The following is a 24,002-nucleotide window of genomic DNA, read 5'->3' on the forward strand; positions in this document are numbered from 1 at the left end:
CAGCAATTCAGCCCAGGTCCAATGATACATAACCTACAAGCATGAAGGCAGAGGTCACTCCTCCAGGGAAACCAAGACTGACTGAGGTGCTTGCCGAAGGTGGAGGGACTAGGGAATGGGTGTAGAAGACAGTTATAACTTTAGCTAAGGTTACGAAACCCGTTCTAGAAATGAGAATTATTATCGTCATGAATGTTCCCGTCCTAATTTTGTTCAGGATAAGTTTGAGTATACAGATGTATGTATTAAGCAAATATCTGGGTTTTCATTCCTTTTTCTGTTCCTTTATCCAGTAATTTAATGACTGAGATGATATCAGTAATTCAATGTTTTTAAAATTATATTGTCATAGTTAAGCCATAGGACACTAACAGGCTCCATTCCTCCAGGGACCTTGCCAGTTATTCTTTGGGAATGCAGTATATTTTCATTGGTAATGAAGTAACTATACAATATTGGGTTCAACTAAGAAACACATTTTCAAGTAGCCCCTCCCCTAGAGTGGGTGGCACTCCCAATGGGAAACACCTACAGAAATGTGAGAGTTCCCTGAAAGGAGGTCCAGTGAAGGAGACTCCCACTTCCTGATCCTGAGAGTATTAATCCCTGCCGCAGCTGTCCATCCCCAATGACATCAGACTCCAGTTTCTCCAGGACCCTCGTGTACTGAATGAAGAAGATCGATAACTCTCCAGGAGACTTCAAGGCACAGATTTGGAAGTGCTGAGGCATCTGGCTTTGTAATCTGAGCAGCTCCCAGGTTCCAGCCATTGTTGGACGGGGCTGTGCGGACCCACCTAGCACATTGTAAGTCATTCTTGTCTCTTACATAATCTATCAGTTCTGGAACTTAGAGAACCCTACCTAAAGCAGCCTGTCAATCTCTCCTGTTTCCCCTGCCCCCAGCAATACTGGGCACCCAGAGCTTCCTCAGCCATCATCTTCTCTCTCGTTCCTTTCAGCATAGCTCAGTGGGGCCTGCTCAAGGAACAAGATAAAGAACATTGTTATATGACGCTTGATTTGAGGGACTAAATGGATATATTTCAACCCAGGTCCTGGGATCCTGGGAAGCCCACTGATTTATTACAGTTTCTATTTCTTGTCTGTCATATTGCCTCTTTTCCCACACTCATTTATATCAAGAAATCAAATACTACCTTTTTGTTATTTATCATATTAATCTGTTTCTAATCATTCCAGTTCTATTCTCAACCGGAGCATCAGATTTAGAGAGGTTAGTTTTGTATTTTCTGAGAGGATCTGGCCATAAAACTTCTCCTTTGTCTCACATGACTGAATGACGAATATGCCAGCCTCACGTAGCCTTGAGTTTGTTTTTCAGTAGAGGATAACAGGAGATGGAGAAATCAGATGGAAGAAAGTCTGTTTTCCAGGCCACATCAGAGAAGGGCATGGAGAACCCAGGGCTGGAACTCATGGTAATTCAGTATGGTGGGCTGCTGTCTGGCTCTGGCTGCTTTCCCAGTCTCTTGATCCCCTGACAGAGCTGCGTGGCTGATCTCACATTTACCTGTGCTTACAGGAAGGCGGAAATCTTGAGCAAGGCAAAACACTGGAGGAAGTGACACAGAAACGCAATCTGAAGGATGGTTTGGGGCATTCCTCTCTCTGGAGGTAAGGCTGTTCCAGAGACCAGCTTACACAGCAACCAAGAACCTGGGGGATTGGAGGGCAGAGAAAAATGTGGCTGAGAGCAGACCAAAGTACTCATTCTCTGATTGCTTAATGCACACACAGGACCAGGATCACTGCCTGTTACTATGCGAACATGTGTGTATTTTATAGAATTAACTGATCTTAATCCCATGACATAGAAAAGCCCATCAGTGCCTGCCAGAATTACAAAAAAAAAAAAAAAAAAAAACAGCAACAGCAGTAATAATAACAGTAAATGGCTAATATTTATTGAGTACTACTATGTATAATTATGATGAATAATTGACTTTGTAGAGTTTTGTAATCACAATATTTCATCTTCTGGTTAGCAAGCAGTTTGACCATAATGTAAATTCTATGGTCAGTCTGCTTGGAGCCTTAGCTGAACTCCCCCCAGGAATGTCCAGGATTGTTTTATTTTTCTTGTTTGGTTTTGGATCTTTTGTTTTTCTTTCTTCTGATTGCTTTGTGATAGCATGTTACTACATAATTACAGCTGGATAGAATGTTACTATGTAATCACATCTGGATAGAATGTTACTACATAGTCACAGCTGGATAGAATGTTACTACATAGTCACAGCTGGATAGAATGTTACTATGTAATCACCTCTGGATAGAATGTTACTACATAGTCACAGCTGGATAGAATGTTACTACATAGTCACAGCTGGATAGAATGTTACTATGTAATCACCTCTGGATAAAATGTTACTACATAGTCACAGCTGGATAGGATGTTACTACATAGCCACAGCTGGCCTGGTACTCACTGTATAAGCCCTGTTTCTCCATTGTTGTGGTAAATATTAAAAGGATTGTTTAACCTTTTATTGGTCCCCCCCCCACTATCACTCCACAGACAACACTCTAGTAAGGAGCCAAGCAAACACCATGCTGTCTCACTCTGCTTGATGTCCCATGCCACCTAGGAACTCTGATGCGGTTCACTCTACCGCCCCTTTGCTGCTTCCGTCCTGGGTGGATACAACTGCCCCAGGTTTTTCCTTTTCTCCACTGTCTAGTATAAACATGACTCCAAAGCCTGGTAGTTTATCAAGAAGGTTTACATATTAAATTCCCAATCCAAAATTCCTCTACACAATAAGCTTACATCCAATGGACAAAGATACAAACTGCCCTTCTATGTGAGATAAAAAGACCCATAGAAACCCTTAGAAATAATAACAACCTCACCATGCGCTGAGAGAAACATGAACATCTGCCTCCTTCTTTGTTCCTTTTGCCTCTATCATCATTCCTCCCGGAGTTTCCTCTTCCTCTCTTCCTCTTCTGCCTTTGTAGACTTTTACCCTCCTATCTCTCTCCTGTCCAATCATGTCTTAACACAAATCTACACTCCATAGCATGGTAAAAAGGTCAGATATCGACTATCTTCTGTGAGGGCTGTATCAAGCGAGGGTGTGGGTATTTTGTGGAGGGCATTCCTCTCCCAGACAACACATCTACTAAGACTCAGTAGTGGCTTTATCCTGGATTAGGTCTTGTCTCACAGTATTTGGACTGAGAACCTTTAGAACCAGCTGTCTCTAGCTTCTCCAGCTCCTCATAGCTATCACCTCTGACTTAAAAATTAAACATGCTGGCCTTCCCTGATAGACTTTACCCTGGCTCAGTCCTGTCTTGGCTTTGCACTCTGGTTATTAGACTCTGTGTCTGAGACTCAGTTGTCATTCTCCTTTGGATGGCTTTGTAAATTTCTCTGATTCCTGTGCAACAACATCATTCAGCTCTTAAGTTCAGAACTAGTTGTGTAAAAAGGATTAATCATTCTTTAAAATACACACAATCTCTCTCTGCGAGAACTCCAGCTTGTGTCAAATTGCCACAAAACCAGCCAGTACACTGCAGTAGTAAAGACTCAGCCAGGGCTGCACCGTCTGCAGCCACTGAAACTGGATTCTCTGAAAGCTGGCCAAGGCTTTCCACTTTAACAGCTAAATGAAGAGCTCTAGATTCTAGCAGTTCCACAGGCTCTGTCTCCTGACTTAGGAGAGTTTCTACTTGCAGATAGTTTTACTAGGAGAACTCATGGACATCTTTGCTGCTGGATATGGTGACCACCAAAGTCATGCTTAGCTAGAGCGTCTGGCCATGCTCACCCATTTGTCTTCCACCTACCAGTAAGCTCGTGAGAAGGTTGTCTTTAGTCAATACACAGAAAGCCTTTATCCAAATACTTGGAGGTAGAGGCAAAGTGTCAACGTTCACTCATCTAGCTGATAAAGTTCTCACTTCAATTCTTAGTTATAGCACTGATACCAAGGCTGAAGCTGTATCATCATGTAGGGTAAGAGCTTGTTAGCAAGATGCTTGACCAGGCAAGATACAGAGCTCACGGACACTTGTGTGGGTGCTTCTATGATGGCTTGATTAGTTTAAAAGGTTGAGAAAATTTACCTCGTTTTATTTTGGATGTATCCACCATTGTTTTCTGTTCTTTTTTTACTTTTCTTTTACTTATTTGTTTCTTAATGGGTATTTTTTTCTTACTTACATTTCAAATGCTATTTTTTCCCAGTTTTCCCTCTGGAATCCCCCTATCCCATCTCTCCTTTCCCTGCCTCTATAAAAGTGTTCCCTCCACCCACCCATCCATTCCCTCTCATTCCCCACCCTGGCTTTCCCCTACACAGGGGGCATTGAGCCTTCTCAGGGCCAAGGACCTCTCCTCTCATTGATGCCTGATAATGCCATCCTCTGCTACATATGGGGCTGGAGCAATGGGTTCCTCCATGTGTACTCTTTAGTTGGTGGTTTAGTCCCTGGAAGCTCTTGGGGGGGGGTCTGGTTGGTTGATACTGTTGTTCTTCTTATGAGGTTGAAAACCCTTTCAGGTCTTTCAGTCCTTTTATTAATTCCTATACTGGGGACCCCATTCTCAGTCCAATGGTTGGTTGAGAGCATCTGACTCTGTATTTCTCAAACTCTGGCAAAGTCTCTCAGGACATGGCTATGTCAGCATGCACTTCTTGGCACCACAGTATTGTCTGAGTTTGGTGACTGAATATATGATGGATACCCGGGTGGGTCAGTTTCTGGATGGTCTTTCCTTCAGTCTCTGCTCCACACTTTGGCTCTGTATTTCCTCCTGTAAGTATTTTGCTCCCCCTTCTAAGAAGGAAGCATCCACTCTTTGGTCTTCCATCTTCTTGAACTTCGTGTGGTCTGTGGATTGTATGTTGTTTTCTTTTTAATGCTCAATTCTAACCTGGTATTTTAGGGTTCCATTGTTCATGGTTTTCTCAAATATTATGTGACTTCTGAAGTACTCAGTGAAATTCCCAGGAGATGGGGGTTTGTGATGAAGAGGTGAAACCTGTGCTCTCTTTTTACTCTTAGACACGGGTATATCTCCTCCTCTTTTGCAGTGGCTTTGCTCAACAGGTATTTAATTGGACATAGTTTCAAGCCAGCTTCACCTTGTGAATTAGAAAATAGGTAACATTTAAACTAGAATAACCAGAAGAGAGTTTACACATAAAGAGCCCACTATGTGCAGATAAAGTATAATGAGAGGTGTATGAAAATACCATAGTAAAATCCAATGCCAGTCTAAAGAAAGAATTAAGAGAAAACAAAGAGTTGCTGGAGATGTGGCTCAGTGGTTAAGCACATGCACTGCTCTTCCAGAGAACCCCCACTCAGTACCCAGAGGCCATGCCCAGTGGCTTACAACTGCCTTTGATCCTAGCTCCATGAAACAGTAAACACTATTTCTAGACCAGAAGGGTATATATAGTGCAAGAGAACCCGGTAGTATAGTCAGAACAGAATCCCCCCCTTCTTAAATGTGAACTTTCTGTATTACGATCTCTTGTGAGGTCCCACTGGCAGAAACCCAGTAGATAAGCCAAAGGGTTTGGAATCTAGTGCTATGTCCTCACAGACTGAACTCTCAGGGTCCCAGCAGTGTGGGGTGAGGATCTAGAGGAGCAAATAAGACACCTGGAACTCACAAAAATTCTAGCGTCAAGAATGAGTGCACTGCTTTGTGTGCTCTGTGAATGTTCAGATTGCAGGATCAGCCACCTTCAGGGCTATTAGAGTTTTACTGCTGTCAGGTATTGACACTGTAAACTTGTGGACTCACTACTTTTCCACTAAGCACAGAAGGTGGCAGAGGCCTTGAGATCTCAAACATTCCACTGAGATGAAAGGCTTAGGCAATCCAAGGGTGATAAGGGTAAGTTTCCTTCTCCCCTTTTCTCCCCTGTATCTGAGAATACACACCCTGTCGAGGCAGACCAGAAGATAAGGGGCCAGAGGTGGGACTGAAGAAGGAAGTATATAGGAACTGTGCTTATAACAGGTTCAACCCTAAGTTAGCTGGGATAGGCAGCAATGGAGATGGAGCCCCAAACTGTTTGTACAAAGACCCCAGAAATTGTATTTAGCCATTGATCTTATTTGTGGCTAAGCCCCATAGTATACACCATAGTCAGAAAGGTCACTTCTAGCTGGGTTCACTTTCTTTGGAGCTTCCAAGACTGTGTACATGGTATCTTTCTTGTACATATAGCTGCAGTGTGCTAAGGACACTTAGGAGTGTCAAAAGCAGAAACGAGATCAGGTTAGGTACAGCCTGGGATGGTGATGGAGAGTTTAGGTTCAGAAGCCAGGCTCCTCAGAGACTAGCTCTCCTGACATCTTCTATGACCTTGGGAATGTTACTTGGCTTCCTGGCTTTCAGGCTGTAATAACAGGGTTATTAGAGGACCGGTATTGTAGGTATTTGCAAGTCCTTTGAGCCCAGACCCATGGAAAACTCTATACAAAGCCATCTTGAATAGTTCTTGCTGAGCATCTTCTCTAAGGCCTGTCAACCTGGACACCTTTGAGGTTGGTGCTGTTTTCCCCCTACCTGCCAATGTGTGAAGAATTTCTCAAAGTACTAACTTTGTGTGGTTTTAGGGTGCAGTGAAAGAGTAGCCTCTAAGAAGGACAGGCAGAATATGGAAGCCAAGAAATGCCTCAGACCATCGTCCACTTCTATGGTAGTAAATCCCCAATGATGTAGCTGAGTCAGGCTTTCTGACCCGATGATGCACAGTTGCAAAGTCTGAGCTGACCTTGGGGGGCCTGTTGGAGTAGTATCAAACACCAGCATCTGATTAATTTTCTTTATTAACTAAGAACAAACTTTGCCTGGTCTATCGAGTCTAAAGTATTGCACTCACATGATGAAGTAATGCTCACATTTAAATTTTGGCTTCTCATCAGGAGGATTCTTCAGCCTTTCACCAAGGCGAGAAGTTTCTTTGAAAGGCATGCTGGTTTATTCAGAAAGATCCTGCTTGGTCTCTTGTGTTTAGGTGAGATCACAAGAACTCATGCAAGGGGCAAAACACGAGCATTTTCACAACTGTCAACGTGGGTCAAGAGTATGGTTGGGAGAACAGTACTCATTTATGGTACTGTTAGTAATATACTAATAGTACTCATAAATTAACCTGAAGGCCATTTGAGGTCCAGATCCTTACTGCCTCTAGGTAAAGATAACTTATGCCTCATACCCAGAAGCATAAGTGAAATAAATCTAAAGATAAGCTACAGTTTAAAACCACACCATGTGACAGGTTTAACTTTTTAAGAAAAAATGTTTTTTATTCACCTCTATTTTAGCTCTTAGATTTGACTTAGGGCACATGTCTGTAGTATTTATGAAAGATGCCTGTATATATAACTTACTTACTGCTTCATATTTAAAATCAGTGCTGTACATTATTTTTGAAAGACAGAAAGCCTAGTTTCTAGGATGCTGTCAGTGGCATGTGGAGATCACAAATTATTCTTTTGGGTGAATCTGCAGCCCCGAGGAAAGCATCACTTTCTCTTCTAGTGCCAGCCTCTTTACATGGCTTTACTCAAGAAAAAGTTTTATCATTTGTCATTTTCATTTATCATTTGTCAACCTAGCTGGGGTTAAAAAAAAAAAAAGAAAAAAGAAAGAAAAAGGAAGAAGAAGAAGGAAAAAAAAAGCCTGACTTCTGAAGTGTCTGACAGTGGATGTGGGTAGAGCACATCTAAGGGTAGAGCGAGGGCAGCAGCTGAACTAGAAGGGGGTGAGACTTCCCAGGGAGCAGAGAGGAATGGCTTCATGCTGCGTGGAAGTTTGGCCTCCCTGACTCCCACTCTTCGCCTTCTCTTCACAGCTTATGCTGCCTACTTCCTGGCAGCTTGCATCCTGAACTTCCGGAGGGCGCTGGCCTTGTTTGTCATCACCTGTCTCGTGATCTTCATCCTGGCTTGCCACTTTCTGAAAAAATTCTTTGCTAACAAATTAATAAGATGCTTGAAGCCCTTGAAAAACACCCGTCTGAGACTTTGGGCTAAGTGGTGAGTGTGCCCATCAACTTCGGTGGCGGTTCACAAAACACCTAAGAACCATGCAAAGGCTTTTCTGGCTCCCGGTTTCAGAGGCTTCGCTTCGGTTGCTTAGCCCGTCAATGTTGGCTGGTGATAGGGCAGAATATCATGGTGGGAAGTGCACAGGTGAAGCAAAGCTGTTTACATCATAGAGGCCAGGAGGCAAGGAAAGGCATCAGCAGGGCAAGGGACCTGGCAGGAGGTGTGACCTGCAAGGGCATGTCCCAGTGATTGACTGCCACCAGGTGGGTGTCACCCCCTGTAGCTCCCACCACCTCTGAACAGTCCTGTTAGTTGTGAATATGTCAATGGATCAACTCACTGTTGAGATCAAAGCCTTCCTCTTGTCTCCGTTCACCTCCCCTTCTCTTTCTCTTCTTTTTCTTTTCTTTATCATGAGACAAGTGCTCTTGTCCAGACTGGTCTCAGAACCCTTTATGTAGCCAAGGATGTAGCAAAGGATGACTTTGGACTTCTGATCCTCCTGCCTCCACCTCTTGAGTGCCAGGATTACACATGCATTACCCCACACAGTTCATGGAGTGCTGGGGATTGAACCCACGGCCTTGTGCATCCTGGACAAACCTTTACTTAGGCAAGAGAAGGCTGAGCATCAAAGCCATCTCTTTAATATCTTTTTCGACAGTTCCTGATCAGCTCCAGGCTCTTACTAAATAAAGGCAAATGTAGAGAACACATAGCAACAGGCCTTTGAGCCCCAGTCCAGTTTCTGATGGACTTGGGTCAGCATTGCTGGTGCAGATGGGACTCCGTATCAGGGAGGATAGAGTCTGAAATCCCAAGAGGCCATGACAGATGTAGAAAACCCATACTTCTCCTCAGTGGATTGGTCAGAGCAGATGCTGGAATTACACCAAGCTATTAGCCAGGACGCCTCTTCATGCCCTATGATTTAGTTTAGCCCCTTTCCTTCTACTCCTCCAGAGCCCCTCTACCTGGTTTTGCCTTTACAGGCCCTTAGAGTAGCGGTTCTCAACCTTCCTAATGCTGTGACCTTTTAATGTAGTTCCTCATGCTGTGGTGACCCCCAACCAGAAAATGGTTTCATTCTTACCCTAATTGTCATTTTGCCACTGCTATCTATCGTAATTACATTGCTGTCATTGTAATGTAAATATCTGATATGTATGATATCGGATATTCAACCCCTAAGGGGTCTTGGCCCACAGGTTGAGAGACACTCTTAGATTCTAGGAGCGAACTTGCTCATAAGCATAAATGAACTCATTTTCGATATTATGTGTATGAGTGTTTTGTCTGCATGTATGTGTGTGTGTGTGTGTGTGTGCCACACGCACAGCTGGTGACCACTGTGTTCAGAAAAGGGCATCAGATCCCTTGGGACTGGAGTTACAGATGGTTGGTGAGCTAGGAATTGAACCTGAGTCCACCACAAATGTTCTCAGCTGCTCAGCCTGGATTGGAACCAGGGTCTTGTACATTCTAGGCAAATACTCTGCTAAGCTGCATCCATAGCCTCTAGTGTGTGTAGTTAAGGCTGTAAGTCCACAGATGGTGTATTTGATTCCAATCTTTGGCATGGTCAAAAAGGAGTAGCAATCTACAGGGGACCAGCTCACTGTTTTCTTCTGTTGTCAGTATTTTTATTAGTCACTGGAAGCACCTTCATGGATGAGTCTGTACATCACATTTTATTTTATTTTAATTGGACATTCTCTGTATTTACATTTCAAATGTTATCCCATTTCCCCCCACTCTCATCTTCCCTCCCCCTCCCCTTGCTTACATGAAGGTGCTCCCTCTCCTAATCACCCTCTCCACCTCAGTGCCTTGGCATTTCCCTTCACTGGGAAAACAAGCCTTCATTGGACCAAAGGCCTTTCCTCCCATTGATGCCGGACAATGCTATCCTCTGCTACACATGCAACTAGAGCCAGGGGTCTCTTCATGTGTGCTCATTAGTTGGTATTTTAGTCCCTGGGAGCTATGGGGGTTCTGGTTGGTTGATGATGTTGTTCTTCCCATGGAGTTGCAAACCCTTTCAGCTCCTTCAGTCCTTTCTCTAGCTCCTTCACTGTCGTCCCTGCATCACATTTTATTGATATGTCTGTATGAGAAAGAAGAAGTTATGTGGTTTGCATCCTCAGATTAGACACTTATTTGTGTAAATTAGGGGGAGCAGACACTAGGGAGCTGCCAGATAATTCTGAGTCTGTCTTTGTCTAATGAGGGATAAGCCCTACGTTATCTCATAGAGCTGCCAACTGGTTCTCTGTTGCCCGTTGCCCCAGTTGGTGGCAGAGCTTTGTCATCCCTCCTCCAGGGTGTTCATGGGCGCTTCCATTGTTGGCCTTATCCTCTGGCTGGCTCTCGACACAGCTCAAAGGCCCGAACAGCTGATCTCCTTTGCAGGAATCTGCATGTTTATCCTCATCCTCTTTGCCTGTTCCAAACACCACAGTGCGGTGAGTTTCGGGTATTTATGTTGTGCATAGAAACACACAGCAAGGGCTATGCAGATATTACAAAGTGCCTATGTCAGGTATTTATGATAAAGATAGAGCTAAGCAATATCTCCTGGAATCTTCCTCTAACAGGTTTATTCCTATGCGAAGTTTGAAAACTTTTAGAGACCTGTTAATTGTCACTGTGGTGTATATACACGAATCTAGTCAGCATTAAAGAAATATAAAACCAAATAGAAAGAAAAAATGAATAGAAAGAAAGAAAGAAAGAAGAGGAACACTCCTCCACTGTTGGTGGGGTTGTAAGCTGGTACAACCACTCTGGAAATCAGTCTGGTGGTTTCTCAGAATATTGGACATAGTCCTTCCTGAAGACCCAGTTATTCCACTTCTGGGCATATACCCCAAAGATGCTTCATCATACAATAAGGACACATGCTCCATCATGTTCATAGCAGCCCTAATATTTCTAGCTATTGCCAGAAGCTGGAAAGAACCCAGATGTCCTTCAGTAGATGAATGGATATAGAAATTGTGGTATGTTTACACAATGGAGTACTACTCAGCTATTAGAATTAAAGACTTTATGAAATTCCTAGAAAAATGGATGTATCTAGAGAATATCATTTTGAGTGAGGTAACCCAGTCACAAAAGAACAGACATAATATGCGGTCACTGATAATTGGATACTAGTTCCAGAAAGCTCTGAATACCCAAGAAACAACTCACAGACCATATGAAGCTCAAAAAAAAAATTAGAAAGGCCAAAAAGTGGAAGCCTCAGTCCTTCTTAGAAAAAACAATAAGTGAATAGCACTCTCTCAGAGTAGTGTATACACCTAGACCATAAATCATTAATAACTCAAGAGCTAAGAAGATAGCCTTGTGGCAATTTTTGGTAGTTAAAAATCATTATGTTTAATCTATACACACCAAGAAAACTTTGACTATTTCCATGTTATGTTTCATTTTACATGTACTTTATGCTCATTGTAACTAGTAAGACTTCAATGCATACTATCAAACCTTTAAAAAAAATCAAGTACTGACAAAAATATATTCATATATTTTTATGCTAAAATGCTTTTAATAATCTGTACATGTATTTCTGTTTTTTAAATAACGTTGTAAGGAATAAAAAAAAGGAAGGAAGGAAGGAAGGAAGAAAAAACAGAGAATGGCAGAGAATCAGATGGCATTGTGCTGGAATTATGTTTATGGATGTCATTTTTGTACATGTTTCATCACTATAATGTAACTTATTTTAAAATCAGTGCAGACATCCTTGCCTCTGCACAATATCACCATACTTTTTTCTTACCAGTCTCCCTGTTCCCTGTGCTGTTTTGGAACTCCATGACCTAGAGCAACTTGGGGGAGGAAAGGGTATTTTTTGTTTTGTTTTGTTTTGTTTTATGCTTTCTCATCACTGTTCATCATGGAAGGAAGTCAGAATAGAAACTCAAACAGGGCGGGATCCTGGATGGAAGTACTGATGTAGACGCAATGGAGGGGTTCTGCTGGCTGCCTTGCTCAGCATGGCTCGCTCAGAGTGCTATTTTATAGAACCCAGGACCAGCAGCCCAGGGGTGTCACCACTCACAATGGAATGGGCTCTCTACTATCAATCACTAACTAAGAAAATACAGTCTTGCCACCAGCCCAGTCTTATGGAGGCTTTTCTCAATTGTGGTTCCTTCCCCTTAGATGACTTTAGTTTGTGTGAAGTTGACATAAAACTAGCCAGCACAGCTACTCCACCACAGACTGTTAACACCCTCACTTAGCACCACTCTCAGTACATGGTTGAATTAGGCAATGGGTGATAAAAGTTTGTAACTCATGCTTGGAATATTTTCTTTTTGGTCCCAGGTGTGCTGGAGGACAGTGTTTTGGGGCTTGGGCCTTCAGTTCGTCTTTGGGATTTTGGTCATCAGAACTGAACCTGGATTTAATGCATTTCAGTGGCTGGGAGACCAGATCCAGGTAAGAGGGAACTGGATGTCAGAGTTTTCATCACCAGGATCCCCAAAGAATGTAGATCTGAGCGAAGCATGAGGCTTTGGAACTACACATTAATGATGGTGTCCCAGACTCTGGTTGGGTAAAGAGCGAGTAATGGGTTTCAAACGAGAACATGGAATCCAGTTGGGTAAAGAGAGTATAAGGTTCAGGTAGTCTACAGACTCTGGTCTGGTAGGGAAAGAGTAATGGGGTTCAGGTGAGCATGTAAGTAAAGACAAGCCATTTGCTTCATCTGTCTTTTCATGGCCAAGTTCTGGGACATGGCTCACAGGTGGTCACACACGTGTCAGATCCCATCTTCCTCTGTGTCCTCTCTGTCCTAACTCTCGTCCCTTTTCTTCCCCATTCAGATTTTCTTGGCTTATACTGTGGAAGGATCCAGTTTTGTTTTTGGTGATGCACTGGTTCAAAGTGTTTTTGCTTTTCAGGTAATACCTGTTTTGTGGGCAGGAACGGCAGTGTCAGTGAAGGGCAGGGGAACAGAGCTGGGGATGATGTGTGCACACACAGCACACACCGTAGACTCTCTCACATGCTACATACGCTACCTCCATTCTTGTTGCAGTCTCTGCCCATCATTATTTTCTTTGGATGTGTGATGTCGATCCTCTACTACTTGGGCCTTGTGCAGTGGGTGATTCAGAAGGTAAGCCGTTTGGTTTCCATGAAAGGACCTTCAGCTTGGACCTGTCAGGAAAATGAATGAGTTTATACTTACATCGGGGGAGAAAGTTTATACATGGGATGTGGAGAATCAGAACCAATTTGAAAAGGCAATCTCTCTGAAGCATCCCGGGTGTCAGATGATTGTCCAGGCCTGAGATAGGCTGGAGGCAGAACATGGTAAAAAGTTCTTTCATACTGGGTTTAATTTGCTTGTTCTGGAAGCCACAAGGCCTGAGGTCTGGCTAATATGTTTGCAACTTGTTCTGTTACTTGAGCCACACTATTTCTCCAGCCTCAGTTTCTTTACCACCAAATGGAATAGCGGGGAGGGGTCTTGTTGGACACTATCCAAGACTCCTGCTAATGTTGAAGATTTATGTGTCTGGATTCTTGCAGATCGCCTGGTTCCTGCAAGTCACCATGGGCACCACTGCTGCAGAGACCCTGGCCGTGGCAGGAAACATCTTTGTGGGGATGGTAAGTACCCTGGAGCCTTCTGTTTTTCTAATCACTCAAGAACCGAGAACTTGGCAGAGAACAAATTTAGAAAGAGGATTTTCCCTCCCCCTTCCGTCCCCACCTTCTTCCTTCCTGTTTTTCTAAGACAGGATTTCATGTAGCACAGGCTGACCTCATAGTCACTATGTAGTTGGGGTTGACCTTGAATTCCTGATCTTCCTGCTTCCCCCTCCCAAGTGGTGGGCTCATTTTTCTTATGAAAAGCAGAGAAATAAAGACTCTGGAGAAGTCAATCCCTTATGAAAGAATCCTCAGAGGGGCAAGGAGAATGTAGTTCATTGATTTTATCCTTGATAAATGCACAGCCTGGACGCACTATCTAGAAGTCTGTCCTTACCCACTGATCCAGCTTCTTACACAGATATATAGGTGAATAAGTCTAAGCCTTATCCCCTTCAGGAGCCAGGAAGGATGGCTGAGCTACCTCTGGTCTTTTGCTGTGATTCCAGGTGATTTCCCAAGGTCTCTGAGGAGACAATGGCTTGTCTTGCTCAGGACTAACAGAGCTCTTCTTTGTACAGAATCTTAGTGCACCATCTTTATGGAAGAAGAGCAAGTGTTTGTGTGGAATAGGTGTCTTTCCCTTTTGCTGTGATCAAGTACTTTGGGAAAAAAAAGCATATTAAAAGAGAAATGATTTATTTTGACTCACAGTTTGAGAGTCCGGCCATCCTGTTGGGTAGAGTTTGATAACAGGAGCTTAAGGCTTCTGAATAATGCTTTTTTGCCCAGCATCCAGGACCCAAGCCTAGGGAATGATCCTACCCACTTTCAGAGTAGTTACCTGCTTTTTTTCCAATTTACCCAATTAAAATAATCTCTCACAAGCTGACCTATCAAGATAGCCCCTTACTAGAGATATGTTTTAGGCGATTCTCTCAATTACTGATAGTCAATATTAACCATCTCAGTGTCAAATCTATGCTATTGACTGGTCAAATCAACATTAGGGACAATAGTTTTTCAAATGAGTAAGACGTTAACATTGGGGTCTATTTCTCCCAAAGCCTGTGGCTGCTTATCTGCTTCTGATCTATTTTCATAGTAGTTCTGGATTCTTTTACTTTTATCATGACCTTACATTTTGTTAAAATTATCTCTAATCAGTTGAATTTTTCCAGCTAGACTGTAATCATCTAAGTGCAGGAACTTTGCATTAATGCTCTTAGTAGCTAATACATCCTTTTGCTGACATTCATTAAAGAATAAATGACCTCACAGATTGAGGGTAGATAATTTCTTCCTTGAATATTCCTAATTAATAAAAATTACAGACATTTCATTAAAAAATTGCATTACTTTTATTTAATAACCACCCCCTCTCTCTAAGTACTCATGTATCATGGCTCTCATGTGGAGGTCAGAGGATAACTTTTGAATATTGATTTCTTCTTTCCTTCAGTCTACCATTTAGGTTCTAGATATTGATTTCGGGTGTTCAGGCTGAACTTTCTTGCTGCCTTAACATTATTTTCTTATTTCATAAAGCATTAGCTTAGATAAGCGATTTTTGGTTCCTTTAAGTAGACATCTAGTGTGTGGTCAGCAAGTGGACTGTACTCTATAAGTTATTCACCAACTGCATGGACTTAGAGATGGCAAACAAAGTAAATTAACAGTTGTTCTCTATAGTATTCTATAACATGATATAGGAACACGTGAAAACTGGCCAGCAAGGAAATGGTTGGGCAGGATTTTACCCACTGGCTAGAACGGTGTGTTTTTGGTGGGTCCATTCCCTGCCTGGGCTAAGCATTTTGACATGAGGAGTAATACTCTCTTGGTATGTGACTATTTTCTTTGTTTTTAGACAGAGGCACCTCTGCTCATCCGTCCCTACCTTGCAGACATGACCCTCTCTGAAATCCATGCAGTGATGACTGGAGGCTTTGCCACCATAGCAGGCACAGTGTTGGGAGCCTTCATATCCTTTGGGGTGAGACACAGTCAACATACTTGCTCTTGGTGCACCCAAGTTGAGCCCTACAGTGGTGCTAATCTGCATCTGGCTTCACAGATTGATGCCTCGTCCTTGATTTCTGCCTCAGTGATGGCTGCCCCTTGTGCACTTGCCTTGTCCAAACTGGTGTATCCGGAAGTAGAAGAGTCCAAGTTCAAGAGCAAGGAGGGAGTGAAGCTGCCTCGAGGGTGAGCTGGGGACAATTCTAAGATGGTGTGCTATCCAGAGAAGCCCAGTTTGCCAGAGACTTCCAGTTTCCCCAAAGGAAGAAGGTCTGTCACCTTATGTCCTCTTAAGCTGTCTCTGCCTCCAGCTAATCATTTTCAAGTTTTGTTTTGTCTGGATTTAACCATCCCACCTGGCATTAGTGCCTTATTCAAATATTCCATGTCCTAGGTATCTGATCTTCATGGCAATAACATCTGAATCACTTCAGAGTAATCTCCACTATTATACTTACCAAGGATTCCCATCAGCCCTCAATCACAGTGGCTGGCTACCCACTTCTTCCACTTTAGGGTCAGTGGAGCTTCTCCTCTCCGAGGAGCTGAGACTTCTGTAGGTAGCCATATTCCTTTTCTATGCCCAAAAACCACAGGGAAGAGAGGAATATCCTGGAAGCTGCGAGCAATGGAGCCACAGATGCCATAGGCCTTGTTGCTAATGTTGCAGCCAACCTGATTGCCTTTCTGGCTGTATTGGCCTTTGTCAATGCTACCCTCTCCTGGCTGGGGGAAATGGTGGATATCCATGGACTCACTTTCCAGGTAAAGTCTCATAGGTGTTGGGCATCTGACCGTCGATATACTGAAAGCCTGAGGAGGAGAAGGGGTGGAGGAAGGAGGGGAGGCTAAGTGTCTGGAGTGGCTCCTGGCACTTGATCTTTGTTGTTCGCTCTTCCTTTCCTTTCTTTCTCCATCCCTCAGGTCATCTGCTCCTATGTCCTAAGGCCCATGGTTTTCATGATGGGTGTACAGTGGGCAGACTGCCCATTGGTGGCTGAGATAGTGGGAGTCAAATTCTTCATAAATGAATTTGTGGCCTATCAACAACTGTCTCAGTACAAGAACAAACGTCTCTCTGGCGTAGAAGAGTGGATTAATGGCGAGAAACAGTGGATTTCCGTAAGTGACAATCCAGCAAATTATAGAGCGAGACGTTTGGGCCGGGCATATCTGAGAAAAGGTACAATGTGCCACACAAGTATTTTGGGCCCACAGGTATTTCTCAGTGTCACAGCCTAAACACAAGACAAGCAGAAGAATGTGAGTTGGTCCCCAAGCTTCTGCTTCTCTGTGTTATTTCTCTCTTGCATTCAGACCCAGCTTTGTTCTATGAGATAATTGTTGCTTCCTTCCACTGGTACAGTACAAAGAACATATCTTCTCCTAGGTGTACTGATGTTCCTTTATTTACACATTCAAACCTCTATGAAACAATCTTTCTTCCATCTTTCTTTGCATCTCTAGGTCATTTTATCTGAATTATAAATTAGACTCCAGTTGGGCAAGGGGTCATGTAGTATTTCCATATCATGACAGCAGTTGTAACTCAGGGGCTGGTTATTTTCTGATCATCCTTTGAGTATTCCTTAGAACACTGTAAGAAAGATGTGTTGTAACCTGGAACTTCTAACACCGTTCTGATACACAGCAGGACTAAATTTATCTCCATGTTTTGCCCCCTAGGTGAAAGCTGAAGTCATTGCAACATTTTCCCTCTGTGGATTTGCCAATCTTAGCTCCATAGGAATCACACTGGGAGGCCTGAGTGAGTTGTTCAATTCCCCCAGGTCCTCAATGTGCCAGACAGATCCAGACTTTGCTCCCTGCAAAGCTGAGGCTAGAAAGACAAGCTGGAATGAAGTGGACCTCTCAGGCCACGTGTAACTCAGAGCTAATGCAGTCTGGCTGACTATGTACATGTATATGTATACGTGTATGTGTATGTGTATGTATATGTATAAGTATATGTATATGTATATGTATATGATGTATACGTGTATATGATGTATATGTGTATGTATATGATGTATACGTGTATGTGTATGTATATATATGTATATCCTTACCATCGATGTTTATCTGCCTGTTCTCCATTGTGCCAGGCACAAACAGGCTGCATTTTTATTTTCCTTATAAGGAAGAAGTTAAGAAAATGATACTAAACTGCCAAAAGTACTTTCTGACATTAACCTACTCAACATTCTTTAGTTTGACAACAGTGATGTTAGTGCAGGAGTTTTAAGATGCCCGGTGTAAATAGGAGACGATCTAGGGAAGAGAAGACAGTGAGCATCATACTTGTTGGTGAGAACTGAGTCCTGGCGCACAGAGGAGGAGTTAGTACTTAAAGTAGAGGTGTTCAGGGTGCTGACTATGGGTGAGGGCTGCAGGAATGTCAGAAGGGCAATGTGTGTGTGTCTGCGTGTGTGTGTGTGTGTGTGTGTGTGTGTGTGTGTGTGTGTGTGTGTCTGTGTGTCTGTGCTTTTCTCAGAATCCTGAGCTGAGCACTTGGAAGAGCCAAGGTAGAAATGGGTCTAAGAAGCAAAAGAATATGAAAAGAATGTTAAAATGCCATTTATGGTAACAGTATTCTGGGGTAGAGTCACTAAGTTTATGTCACTGATAGCTGATTAAACTGTGTGAAGGTGAAACAGTTTTCTTGGGTTTATCTTTTTCCTCTCTGTGAAACACTCATCCATATTACTGTATGTCTGCCACTTGATAGCTGGGACTCTGGCCTGGGGTGAGACAGATGCTGCCCTCTGTAGTCCGTTGGCTTAAAATGGTACATATAATTCCAGCCAGGACTTAACAGTGTAGATCTCAAGATGCCAACACAGGCATCTGTGCCTGCTTGAGCAGCTCAGAGCCCTGCTTGATTCAGATTTATCTCGAAGGGGTTCCAGAACCACTGAGGTGAGGCTCAGACACACATCCTTGATCCAGGAGAAGTCTGAGTTATGGACCAAGACTAATGAATGTGTGCACATCTTAAGAAAGCTTTTGCAGCACTGGGTGGTTTGTCAAAGAACGCTATTCGTAGGACCTGTTGTAGTTTTCTTTACCTTCTAATGGGGATCCATTAACAGCTATAAACCTTTGCTGTGTGATGAAGACATCAGTTGTTTCCTTTTGTTTCCTACAGCATCCATGATTCCCCAGCGGAAGAGTGACATGTGCAAGATTGTGGTCAGGGCCCTCTTCACAGGTGCCTGTGTTTCCTTCATCAGCGCCTGTATGGCAGGTAGGTGCCTAAGCACAGGATCTCTCCCAGAATCTGTATTTAACATCTGCAGTTGCAACCAAGCATTGCAGAACTCTGGGGTCTACGAGCCAATTCCTCCTCCTTGAAGTAAAACTTATCTTCCCCATGCAGGGATCCTCTATGTTCCCAGAGGTGCTGAAACTGACTGCGTCTCATTCCTAAACACAAGTTTCTCCAACAGAACCTATGAGACGTATGTGTGCTGCAGAGATCTTTTCCAGAGGTAGGCGAACACCAGGGTTCCCGCTCCCTCCTAGCACATCCTCTGACACGAAGGAACTTCTGGATGTTGGGAGATGGAGGTGTTGAGTATGGGGCTGTGGAAGCTGTGTGGAGTGTTTAAGACACAACATAGATGTTGGTGATGGATGTAGACTGGACCCTTCTCTTAGTAGGTTTTATCTTCATTAGTAGTCCTACTGTATGTTGTATCATCTGTTTATTGGTTGTATATAGGGGAAGGGAAAGACGTTTGGTCTCTTGGTTAAGAAGTTTCTGTGTTTATTGTGACTGAAATATAGGTAGTTGACAGGTGATGATTTTACAATGGCCTTAAAACTCAAGAGTTTTTGTTTTAAGATAGAAATAAAGCAGAGCAAGAGAGACAGATTTTAAACTTACAAGATAACCCCGAGCTCAGATAGTGTGAAAGTAATCTTGTTTACTCTATTCTAGAATAGGAAAGGCACCTGTCACTAACCTCAAGAAACTAGTTTTGGGACACATAAAAGGAAGGAATAAAGAAGTAGAATATTTGATGTTGTCCAAGCCAAAGGTACATGCTGGTAGTGACCTGCAGGTGAGTGGGCAGAGGTCTAGGAAGCAAGGCTGAACAGTTACAGAAAAGCCTCACATAAAGGCCTCAAGAAGTTTAACTTTGACCTGTAGGATTCTGGACACCAGCATGATTCGCTGTGCTTTACAGAAGAACGTTTGGTACAAGGAAAGTAAACACATTGCTGCAACAGTCTTAGCAAGAGAGAGCGAGATAGTTGACAGATACAGGCATTGGGCAAAGGGGAATTCACAGGGGTGGCCCTCAGCTGAATAGAAAAAAAGGTCCAGAGTTGTGGAGGAGAAAAATGATTTTTTTTTTACTTGAGCCAGTGTGTTGATCACAGGAAGTAGGAGTAAAGGAGAAAGCATGACCACTTCCGTTCTGGATATGCTAGTTTGGAAGTACCTGTGTGAATACCATATAAAGCCTCTCACAAGTCAGCTGGAGTCAGAGGCCCAGGAGAGAAATCAGAGCTGGAGCCTGATTAGGAAGTGACCTGTATGTCCATAATGTATCAGTGTACTTATCCAGATGTTAGCTGCCTCACAGGTTAAGAGACAAAGTTCTGCAAGGTAATTGCAAATTTCCTTCTTTGTTAAAGAGGACTTTATATACTGTATAGATTGTTTGTCTGGTGGAGTTCTAATGTGTATGTTCTCAGTGGATTTTTCTAAAGACATATTCTAAGAGTCATTAGCATCTAGAAACCAAAGGATGTGTTTTCAGAGGCTGAAAAAAGCCTCTCACAAAAGCTACTCACAAGCCAGTTGGTGTGTGTCTCAAGTAGTTGTTCAGATGCTACTCTTGCAGAGGGACCAACCGGCTGCTGTTATAGAGGAACTGGGTTCTATTTCCCCATGCACACTGAGTGGATTCCAACCATCTGCAACTCCAGCTCAGAATGGTCCCATGCTTAAGTCCCCTGCAGGCACCTGCACTCACATGCGCACACCTACATGGACATACAATTTGAAAAACTAACAGCTGGATCTGTCTGTCTGTCTGTCTGTATGTATGTATGTAATGAGAATAAAAAGTAGACATTAACTTGAGAGTAAAGGGGAATATGGGAGGGACTCCATGGAAGGCAAATGGGAGGGGCCAGAGGAAGGAAAAGGATAGGGAAAAGTGACATAATTCTGTTTCAGTCTGAATGAAATGAAAATCAAAAAATTGGAAGGAAAAAATACCATTGTCAATTTAAATTATACCAATGAAGTACAAACAGATTTTTCTTTCTCAGGAGGAAAGTGACCCTAGGTATTGGCTTAGATTTTATATTAAATTTAATTCTAGATCATTTATAAGGCCCACCATTTCTCAACTGTCTGGAAATGACATTTCTAACTGGACTGAGGCTGGGCACCGGGCAGACGATGGTCAGGGTTCTGTACCAGCATTACATAAAGTATGAGGAGCAAATCTTGTTTGGTTGGGTCTCATTTCACTGGGTATGGCAACAGATATACTCACAGTAGGTTTGTCCTCGGCTACCTGGAGAACTTGTTGATATTTTGTGCTGCCTTGTCTGTGTCTGACCCGTGTGTTCTGTCTTTATCATTTCAGTACTTGGCTGAACGGCACCAACATGCCTTCTTTCTCAGGCCCCTGGCAAGATAAGGAGTCCAGCCTCAGGAATCTTGCCAGCTGCTGTGACCTCTATACCAGCACTGTGTGTGCATGACAGTTCTTATAGAACAGATTTGCATTGCCAGATATATTGTCATGTACTTAAGCATCCCCTTCTCCCAGAACCACACTGAACTCCACAAAGTGAAAGTTCTGAGATCATTGTAGCTCTGGATAAAAATCAGCCCCCACCTTTCCGCTGGCCTGCCACATCCCGGATGTGAAATTCATTATAGATCCTCTTGAGCAAGAGTATACTGGATATGCAGTATAGGGGGAAATATGTGTGTGGTGTTAAGATCAGGGTTCAACCCCCGGCTAGGCCCAGAGTGGGGAGGATGGGGAACTCAGAATTTTTACTTAGTTTTAACTTGGGAATGGTGGCACTGCCCTGTGGTCTCTTACCTGTAAGCTCACAGCTAAGGGGTTTGCCTCAGATTCAAGGCAAGCCTGGCCCAAACCTCAAAGTATTTCATGGAAGCAATAGAGAAGATGACATGTCCTAGGGTGGGGTTGGAGTTGAAGGATATATTTTTAAAGTTATATGGGACACACATGTAAATATTTAATGATAACTTTTTTTTGTATTGCCAAAGATTTATAAACTCCTTTCATTTTCATACAGTATAAAAATCATTCTTTTAATAAAGTGTTTTTTAAATGGTACTTATTTTTTAATTGTGTGCCTCTGTGCAGGTGTGTGCACATGAGTGCAGGTGTACAGGTGCCCTGAGCTGGGGGCCACCTGGACCTGGGGTTACAGGTGGTCCTGAGACACTCAACATGGCTGCCGGAGACTGGACTCCTGTCTACTGAAGGAGCTGTGCCTACCTTAACCACCGAACCATCTTGTAAATCCCTGATGTGTGAAATGCTGAGGAATAACTGTTATTTAAAAGGCCCTGATTTTGATTTGGTATTTAGTGCCAGTTACCTGCACTTCAGGTTCATAGAGAATCCTTTAAAATAGTTTGGAACCATCTAAAGGAATTGCCCTGTAAAAAGCTGAGTTAGACCCTGAGAGGATTTCTCTGGACCGAAATGGATATGGGATGCTCACTCACACCAGGGCTACTTAACAGTCACTCCAGCATCCTCAGGAGTCTTGGCTTCAGCTCCTCAGTTAGGGGCCAAGTGTGGGTGACACATGCCTTGATCTCTGTGAATTTGAGGCCAGACTGGTCAACGTGGTGAGCTTTAGGACAGCCTAGGCTACATAGAGACCCTTCTCAATAAATAAATAAATAAATGAAAAACAACAACAAAAAACAGAAGGAAAGACAAAATAAAAATGCAAAAGAGACTCTGCTGTATGGCCTGGAGCTGGTGCCCTGCTGAAGAACCCAGGAGCTGTTCAGCGTCCAGCGTGGGGTGTGGCAGAGGCTGTAAAAGAGAGCAATGCTTCTGCAGAGTTATCCAGAACAGCCGCAGATCACAGAGACGCTGGGTGTCTGAAAACCTCGGCATGATTGGGTCATTATCAATAGGCTAGAGGCACGGAGGACAACCAGTCAGTAAATCCTTTGTTGTCCTCTCTGTGTGGACTTAGCAGATCAAATCCAGGGGTTCAGCAAGCAATTTACCAACTGAGACATCTCTCTAGGTCAAGAGTGGCTTTAAAAGTAATTAATTCATTTTACTGTGTGTGTATGTGTGTGCCTGTGTATGTGTGTGCCTGTGTATGTGTGAGTCTCTGTGTGTGTGTGTATCTGTCCAAGTATGCAGGCGTGAATGAGCAATCAGAGGATTGCAGTGTGAGAAGTCAGGTCTGTTCTGCCACCTTGTGGAATCTGGAGATTGTTCTCAGGTCTTTAACCTCTGTGTTAGCACCTCCCCCCCTTAGTCCATGTTGCCAATCCAAGACTATCTTTCTCATCACTATACACTGTCTCACGTCACCTACCCACGAGCATGCTCACTCAGTCTCCACACACAACTGCTGAGTTTCCTTAAATATCCATACCTTCCTGCTAACTGACCCTCCAAGGCCCCCATCCTTTCAAGTGAAAATAACAACAGCGTCATGGAAGGCTTGCTGTGGAAGATTCGGTATCTTCTCTCCAGCATCATCACTGGGACACAGAGATGCACAAGGGATGTTTGCTCTCTTTTCTCCTGGCTTTATTTTCTTCCACGTCTCCTGTCCTAACGTTGAACACTGCTAGAATCTGAATGTTTGTACCCCACCCATTCATATACTGAAATCCTGTCCAGGAGATGTTAGCATTAGAGGTGAGAACTTAGAGTGTGGTTAGGTCATGCGGGTGAAGTTCTCGTGAATAGGACCCATGCCCCGATGAAAGGAGCAGAAAACACTTGTCCTTCTGCCTGTTGCTGAGTGCTGGCATGTGTATGGAAGCAGGCCCTCAAACACCAAACTCCACTGCTCTCTTCTGGGATTTCTCAACCCTCAGGAATGTGAGGAAGACATTTCAATTGCTTAAATGTCATTTAATTTAAGGTATTTTGATTCTAGTAGATCAGGTAGACAAAGGCACATGCTTTTTTCATACTTCTACCATAGACAGGTTTTATTTTCTCCAGGGTACCGGGCACCTTGCATATGTCCAACCACTCTCCCGCCTTGTCTCAGAAAGGCATGGTTAGAGGATGGGTCCATTTGGGCTGGAGTTTGCT

At 43.3% G+C, this 24,002-nt stretch overlaps 1 protein-coding gene across 5 annotated transcripts; it reads left to right on the plus strand.

The window, feature by feature from the left end:
* The first annotated feature begins 613 nt into the window (after positions 1–613).
* On the plus strand, positions 614–22,031 carry SLC28A2 (solute carrier family 28 member 2). 5 transcript variants are annotated; one of them, XM_080931265.1, is made up of 18 exons: positions 616–807; positions 1,346–1,442; positions 1,547–1,638; positions 6,925–7,016; positions 7,857–8,040; positions 10,376–10,517; positions 12,391–12,504; positions 12,894–12,971; positions 13,109–13,189; positions 13,606–13,686; positions 15,539–15,664; positions 15,746–15,876; positions 16,287–16,455; positions 16,615–16,812; positions 17,377–17,458; positions 18,839–18,937; positions 19,070–19,181; positions 21,303–22,031. In XM_080931265.1, the coding sequence occupies exons 2-18, from the start codon at positions 1,362–1,364 to the stop codon at positions 21,418–21,420; spliced, it is 1,980 nt and encodes a 659-aa protein (XP_080787391.1). In that variant the 5' UTR covers positions 616–807; positions 1,346–1,361; the 3' UTR covers positions 21,421–22,031. The 5 variants fall into 5 exon arrangements, 4 of the variants coding, with proteins under 4 accessions (XP_080787391.1, XP_080787392.1, XP_080787394.1 ...); XM_080931266.1 differs by having other exon boundaries at positions 617–807; positions 1,398–1,442; XM_080931268.1 differs by lacking the exon at positions 6,925–7,016 and having other exon boundaries at positions 617–807; positions 1,398–1,442.
* The last annotated feature ends 1,971 nt before the right edge of the window (positions 22,032–24,002 follow it).

This window comes from Micromys minutus (genome assembly GCF_963924665.1).
Source record: "Micromys minutus genome assembly, chromosome: 17".
NCBI classification, from domain to species: Eukaryota; Metazoa; Chordata; class Mammalia; order Rodentia; family Muridae; genus Micromys; species Micromys minutus.

Bases quoted from the DNA above. Each gene is read 5' to 3' on its own strand.
- SLC28A2 (XM_080931265.1), top strand. From the start codon at position 1,362: ATGGAGAAATCAGATGGAAGAAAGTCTGTTTTCCAGGCCACATCAGAG. The intron at 7,017-7,856 runs GTGAGATCACAA...TTCTCTTCACAG, and splicing joins GCTTGGTCTCTTGTGTTTAG to CTTATGCTGCCTACTTCCTG. The intron at 15,877-16,286 runs GTGAGCTGGGGA...CAAAAACCACAG, and splicing joins GGAGTGAAGCTGCCTCGAGG to GGAAGAGAGGAATATCCTGG.